The 7023-nt window shown below is 58.7% G+C and overlaps 2 protein-coding genes across 3 annotated transcripts in view; one reads left to right on the top strand and one right to left on the bottom strand.

Moving 5' to 3' along the window:
- Positions 1–4938, top strand: part of CAPN12 (calpain 12) — an 11419-nt gene extending 6481 nt beyond the window's left edge. The window contains exons 9-15 of the mRNA XM_008074036.2: positions 358–415; positions 774–844; positions 936–998; positions 1484–1562; positions 3909–4025; positions 4104–4162; positions 4248–4938. Coding sequence (XP_008072227.1) covers positions 358–415; positions 774–844; positions 936–998; positions 1484–1562; positions 3909–4025; positions 4104–4162; positions 4248–4274 — 474 coding nt within the window. The 3' untranslated portion in view covers positions 4275–4938. The remainder of the gene's footprint in view (positions 1–357; positions 416–773; positions 845–935; positions 999–1483; positions 1563–3908; positions 4026–4103; positions 4163–4247) is intronic.
- ACTN4 (actinin alpha 4) overlaps positions 4616–7023 on the bottom strand; it is a 30065-nt gene continuing 27657 nt past the window's right edge. For both annotated transcript variants that reach the window (XM_021706985.1, XM_008074032.2), the window contains exons 19-21: positions 6681–6746; positions 5970–6128; positions 4616–5859 (exon numbers count right to left, since the gene is read on the bottom strand). In XM_021706985.1, coding sequence (XP_021562660.1) covers positions 5701–5859; positions 5970–6128; positions 6681–6746 — 384 coding nt within the window. In that variant the 3' untranslated portion in view covers positions 4616–5700. The remainder of the gene's footprint in view (positions 5860–5969; positions 6129–6680; positions 6747–7023) is intronic.

The raw sequence follows: 7023 nt of genomic DNA, 5'->3' as shown, positions 1-7023 counted from the left end.
GGCACCCTAGGTGGCCGTTTTGCTTTTCTTTCCCCTTCTTTGCTTAAATCTCATGACCTTTTCTCTAAATGGCCACAGCTGTCCCTGCCTCAGGACCTTTGCCCAATCTGTACCCTCTGCTAGGACCATCCTCTGGTCACACCTCTCACCAGGCTCGGGCCTCAGCTGTCTAAAGTCCCCTTTCCGGAAGCAGCTGCCGTCCCCACCGGGCTCCCTGAGCCCACCCTTCCACCCTCACATCCCTGACCACTGTGCGGGACAGGTCTGCCTCCCCCACTGGCCCAGAGCTCTGAGAAGGGCCAGCCCAGAGCTGTTTGCTGAGTAACTGGCTTCACAAGCGGCTCTTTTTCTGACCAGGAGGAGGAACTGAATGCCCCTCAGCTGCAGACCCTATTAAGCATTGCCATGGAGCCCGGTGAGTGGCTGGGGTGGTGGCCAGGAGCCTTGCAACCAGAGCCAGACGCCACCCCCTGTGTGTTAGTCCACAGTGCTGCTGGGCGTCAGGCCCAGGGAGTCATGGCAGGCCACAGGCCACGGCCACTCACAAGCTCCCCATCCTCTGAGAGGCAGGGCGTGTGGCTGCCTTGATCAGACCCAGGACCCTGTCTGGATTCAGCCTCCAGCTCTGTTGGTGACAGTGGTCCCTGGCTCCCTGGGCCCGAGTTTCCTTAAAATGGGGCTAACAATAATGCCTGCTTCGGGAGCTATGTCCCCAAAACCCTGGCGGCGATGGCCAACATGCAGATGCTGTGCTGTTGGCTTTTCCCCTGTAGCAAGGGCCCACACCCGAACCCCCGGAGAGATCGGACTCAGGACCTGTGAGCAGCTGCTACAGTGTTTTGGGGTACACGGGGCAGTGCCTGGGTCGGGGGAGGTTGGGATCTCTTCTCTCCTTCTGGGGAAATTGACCTTAACCAGATAACCCCCGCCCCCAGCACGGGCACAGCCTGGCCCTGCACCACTTCCAGCAGCTCTGGGGTCTCCTCCTGGCGTGGCAGGTGAGGTGGGGGCTGGGAGGTCTCCTACATCCTGCGGGAGAAGGGCCTTGTGGGCGGTCAGGGCCCAGGGAGCAAGGGAGAACTGGTCTCCTTAGGGGCACGAAATAGTGAGGGGGTTGGTTGGAGTCCCAGCTGGCTGTGTGACCTCAGGCAAGTCACCGCCCCTCCGAGATGCCTTTGCCTGCCCACCCGTGGGTGGCTCTAGATTTAAAAGGCCTCTCCGTGCTAAGAATGGTGATGAGGCTGCTGATGGAGTCTCCACCAAGCCCTTTGTGGGTAGAATCACACCTCGTCCTCATAGACCTGTGGCTTGCTACTGTTCCCTTTACAGATTGGGAAACAGGTCCAAAGTAGTTAGGCTGCTTGATGGGGACCCACAGCCAGAAGCAAGGGAGCTGGAATGGGCACCCGCACTGTAGCCCTCCTCAGGGGGCTGGGTCTCTGCCCAGGACCCCGGGCTGGAGCTGACTTATCCTCCTGCCCAGGCCATATTTGACAGGTTCGATGAGGATGCCTCTGGAACCATGAACTCCTACGAGCTGAGGCTGGCACTGAACGCAGCAGGTGTGGACAGGGGTCCTAGGGTGGCCGGGGAGACAGGGCCGTTCCCTCTCCTGTCCCGTTGTCTTAGTCTGCCTGTTCAGCTGTGACTGTTCACAAGGCCATGTCTTGTTTGTTGCCATTCCTGGCAGGGACTGGGTGACCCTGCAAGGCCAAATGGGGAAGGAATCCTGTGTGGGGTGAGGAGGAGGTGAGCGGGGGACAGGCCTGGTTGGTCGCTGGAGGAGGGAGAGGCCCTGGCCCCAGGGCAGCACAGTAGAGTGTTTCAGATGCAGTAAGCTTGGGTTGGAATCCTCTCTCTCTGGGGATGGCCTCAGCACCCATCTGTGCGGTAGTTAGGATTCCGGGAGGCAGGGAGGAGCCGGTGGAACGCCGTGCACGGCACTTAGTGACCCAAGAATGCAGCTTTCATGACCAAAAGGCCCAGAACACCCCAGAGAAAGCCCGCCAATGGTGTCTGGAGGCTGGGTTCTTCCTGGAGGGTGAGAGCAAGCCCAGGTCATAGTGTGGATGGAAGCACATCGGCCAAGACACCAGGCCAGAGAGAACGCTTTTTGTGGCTCCGATGCAAAGCAGAAAGTGCAGGAGTGTGACCCTCGGGTGGAGGGACTCGGAGGGCGGGCTGCCGTCAGACCTTGCCACTCCCAGGTCCCCAACCCCCGTAGGGAACCCGGGGAGATGGGAGGCTCGGGTGGCTGTGACCCTCTGCATCTGAGAGCCAGAGGGAGGGGCCTGGGTATGGCTGGGACACCCAGGGAGGGAGGCAGGACATCCGGGGATGTGCAAGAAAAGCCCAAGACACAATGGGACAGGTGGAGGCTGTGTTCACGCAGGTGCCATCCAAGTGCCTGATCCGAGCCAGGGGCGATGCTGGGCAGAATGCAGACGAGAGCTCTCGAGAATTGCCCACACGGGAATTCCAGCCGGGCAGCTGAGAAGCCTTTGGCCTTTCTCTGGTGCTGCCCGCCATCTGGCCATGGCCAGGCTTCCCACAGCCCTAGGCGCTGCATTCCTCACCCCAATAGCTGAGGGCAGATGAAGCTCAGACCCCTGGTGGTTACACAGCAGCGAAAAGGTCATAGGCTCTTCATAGGTTTCCTGCTAAACCACACCCAGCCCTGAGCACAGCACAAATGGCACTATTTTTTAAATGAATGAGTGCACAGAATGGGGTGAAGATGGGTCTTAGGAGCAACAGCATCTCACAAAATTGTCCTCAAAACTGTGTTGATCTGGCCACATGGAGGACAGAGGAGAGGGGGGCACCAGGCAACCTTGAGTCTCAGGAGGCAAGAACCACTATTTTGGGCTTTTAAGAGCCTTTTTGGGGGCTCCACGACAATTTTTTTCTATTTTTTCTATTTTTAAAAATGTCTTGTTTGAGTCAAGAGTTTCACTGTTGCCCAGACTGGAGTGCAGTGGCCACTCCCGGCCACCGCAGCCTCGACCTGCTGGGCTCTGGCAATCCTTCTGCTTCAGCCTTCCAAGTAGCTGGAACTACAGGCAGGTGACACCGCACCCAGCTAATTTTATTTTATTTTATTTTAATTGTAGAGATGAGGTCTCACCAAGTTGCCCAGGCTGGTCTCAAGCCCGTGGACTCAGGCAATCCTCTCACCTCGGCCTCCCAAAGTGCTGGGATTATAGGCATAAGCCACTGTCCGGGCCTCTTTTTTTCTATTTTAAAGACAGGTTCTTGTTCCGTTACCCAGATTGGAGTGCAGTGGTGCAATCATAGCTTACTGCAACTTTGAACTCCTGGGCTCGAGTGATCCTCCCACCTCAGCCTCCCAAGTGGCTGGGACTACAGCAGTGCCATCACGCCCAGCTAGTTTTTTTCATTTTTGTAGAATTGGGGTCTCACTGTGTTGCTCAGGCTGGTCTCAAACTCCTGGCCTCAAGCAATCCTCTCCCCTCTGCCTCACAAATTGCTGGGATTACAAGCATAAGCCACTGCGCCTGCCCAGCAGAGGTAATCCTAAACTTCAGAAATCACCTCTGATGTGTGGAATTAAGAAACTGACTTTGCTCACAGAAATACTCTCCAGTGTCCATCAGCAGGGAGAAAGTCCTGCAGGACTTAAAGGGATAATAACACTGGCACGTGGTTGCCAGGTGCCACTGTGCAAAGGCCTCCATGTTGACAACCTGCTTAATCTTCACAACCCTTTGGGCTAACTGTTGTATGCCCCACTTTATGGGTAGGGAAACTGGGGCCCTGAGAAGGGAAGGGTCACACAGCTGGGAGGAGCAGAGTTGGGACGTAAGGCCCGCATAGCAGCACCTTCCCTGGGGAGTCAGGGTGGCAGGCTCACAGGGCAGCGGGGCTCAGAGGCGGTCTGTCTCCAGGTTTCCACCTGAATAACCAGCTGACCCAGGCCCTTACCAGCCGCTACCGGGACAGCCGTCTGCGTGTGGACTTTGAGCGCTTTGTGTCCTGTGCGGCCCAGCTCACCTGCATCTTCCGTGAGTGCCACCCTGGCATACTGGGGCACAGAGAGGGTCTAGGGGTGGTGGGTGCTCACCCTGCCCCTCTCTGCACAGGCCACTGCAGCCAGCACCTAGATGGGGGTGAGGGGATCATCTGCCTAACCCGCAGACAGGTGAGCCAGGGCCAGAGGGCTGGGGGCTCAGGTGCAATCCTGGGAGCCCCCTGCCTCCAGCCTGTGCCTTCCTTCTCTTGCCCAGTGGACAGAGGTGGCCACCTTCTCCTAGGACCTCAGCCCGGACACCGACGGCTCGGGGCGGGGTAGAGCAAGAGCTCCTGCTTCCAGCCCCGCTCCTCTCTGCTTGGCCAGCTGGGTGCAGCTCTCTGCACCGCGCTGTCTTTCCCTGGAAACAGGGAGGGCAGGAGCACCTTTCCTAAGCAGAGTGCGAGTGTGTGGCCACTCTACCCACTCAGAACCATGCTGGACCCAGAGGGGCTTCTGGCACCCTTTGCTGTTTACACATGCACGGGGTGAGCCTCTTGCTCTGGGAAGATGTGCTCTGCCATTGCTCTCCTAGGAAATGGAGGACACCGACAGGAGAGAGAAAAAGAGAGGACGCTGCGGAAATCCTTCTTAAAAATATTACATGTTTTATTATCCTGTCCCCCAAAGGGTGGTTTATCCAGAAACCGAGAAAAAAATAATCAGAATAAAACTCAAAAAGGGGGCAGGGGGCAAAACCATCAACTACCAGGCAGCCAGGCCAGCAGCCCACCTCCACCTCAGGAGGGTCCCCAGAGACCCAAGCCCGCCACGGACCCACTGGGGAGTCAGGAGGGGGCAAATCAGCTATGACTTCATTACGAGAGCGAGAGGCGGCAGACGCGTTGCTAGGTGAATATATATTTATATAATAAATCCGTAAGTTAATAAAGTAAATAGTAATTCTCTGAGAGTTTAATTTTTATAGGTTTTTTGTGGATTTTTTTGTTTTGTTTTTTTCCTTTTCCTTCGCTTTTTTTTTTTGTTTTTTTGTTTTTTTGGTCCTTAGGAAATCTGAGACACAAGTCCAGACCAAGCAAGGCCGGGGCTGGCTGGGGTGGGGGGGGCGGGTGGCCAGAGGTCCGGTCTGCCAGCCCCGGTCCCCTGCTGCACAAGGAGGGGTGCTAGGCTGAGAAGGGCTAGAGAGCTGGGGGCAGGGTCCCGTCCTGCTGGGTAGCTATGGTGCCCTCTGCTGGGCCCTCGCAGGGCCCTGCGGTTCCTAGACAAGGCACGTGGGGCTTTGGCCTGGATGTGGGAGGCCTTGAAGGGACCTCGGGAGGCAAAGGAAGGGACCTGGGTGTGGAGGGCTGTCCCCAGGATGTGGCGGGGACCTGTTTTGCTGTGGGGATTCACTGTCCCCGCCACATAAGTTTGAGAAACACAACACATCAGATATCTACCAGACCAGAGGTGCTGACCTCAAAGGTCCCCCTGACCCCTACCCGGTGGGGGGGAGAACCTCCTGGCCCACCAGCAGAGAGAGAGGAGAGAGCCGGCCCAGCCCCTCCCTGCCCACCCCCCACCCCCCAGAAGGACTGACAGAGTGCTTTGCATAGATACAGAGTCAGAGGAGCCAGGACTGTGGAGGCCACGCTGAGGGGAGGGTGAGGCTGTCCAGCCCCTCCTGGGGGCCACGAGGAGGGATGTTTGGTCCCAGCCCCTGGGGGGCCTCACAGGTCACTCTCGCCATACAGGGCTGTGGAGAAGGACTTGTAGTCGAGGGCACCGGGCACAGTATCAGGACCCTGATACGGCGCCATGCGGGCGATGCAGTACTCGGCCTGGTCGGGGGGCAGCTCCCTCCGCAGCTCCTCGGCGGTGATGAAGTTCTGCAGGCAGCAGGGCAGAGACTGAGCCCCCCGCCCACATGCCGGTCCCCTGCCCCCATGCCCAGGGCGGGCCCCTAAAGGCCCCGAGGCTTCAGAAGGCTCGTCCTCACCTTGTCCCCTGCCAGGACCTTGAAGGAGGCGATGACCTGGTCGGCCGTGTCTGTGTCTGTGGTCTCCCGTGACATAAAGTCGATGAAGGCTTGGAAGGTCACAAGGCCGCTGTGGTTGGGGTCGACCACGCTCATGATGCGGTTGAACTCGGCGTCGCCCTGTGAGGTGGGGGGTGGGCAGGGGACATGGCACTTAATGGGGTGGGGGAGACAAGGCCGGTGCTGATGAGGCCTCATGGGAAACAGCCAGGACAGGGGGCTGACCCCGTGCCCATGTCCCATGTGTGCCACCAGCCTGCCACCAGAGGCCCTGGTCCAGGCAGAGCCCCCCCCGGGCTGGGGAGCAGGTCCCCTCTGTGTCCTCCCCTCCCAGTTTTGGGCAGTGGGGAGCTGGGGTCTACAGCCCCTCAGCCCAGGCTCACAAGTTAGCTCTGGAGGGTGGGGAAGAAAGAGAGAAATAGAAAGAAAACGGCGAGAGCACGGGAGGGCTACCCCCTCTCTCTGGAGACTTCTAGGGAAGGAAGGGGGCTCAGAGAGTCATCGGAGGGACCCCAGCCCAGCAGGTGCAGCAGAGAAGAGGCGGCAAGGCTGTGCTACTCGCTACTTGGGCGGAGGAGTATCCCCGAGGACAAGGAAGCGCCAGAGACTGTGAGGAGGGAGGGTGGGGAGGAGTTGTTGGAGCGGCCCAGAGGGGAGGCAGAGGCTGCATACCAGGCTGTATCCTGTGGAGATAAGCAGAGCCCTGAAGTCATCGCAGTCCATGCTGCCTGTCTGCTTCTGCTCCGAGGACGCAGGCATAGCAGAGGAGGCCGGGCCCAGAGTAGGCAAGAGGGGCCGCCCCATGTGCACAGCAGGCAGACAGGGCAGTGGCGAGGAGCAGGGGAGACAGGCCCCGAGAGACCAGGTAAGGAGGAAGGTGTCCGGAGAGACACGGGAGAGGGAGGCGAGAGAGCCATGAGATGGCACACAGGATGGCGGGGGTGGAATGGGGGGTGGGGAAGAGAGAGGAGAGAGAGAAAGAGAAAAGCAGTTAATGCGTGGTCGCCGGGCCCGG

Source organism: Carlito syrichta, unplaced genomic scaffold (assembly GCF_000164805.1).
Source record: "Carlito syrichta isolate Samal-C Ts95f unplaced genomic scaffold, Tarsius_syrichta-2.0.1 Scaffold316280, whole genome shotgun sequence".
In the NCBI taxonomy this organism is placed as follows: Eukaryota; Metazoa; Chordata; class Mammalia; order Primates; family Tarsiidae; genus Carlito; species Carlito syrichta.
Note: the sequence above shows the minus strand (reverse complement) of the source record. Positions and strands in the feature narration are given on the sequence as shown.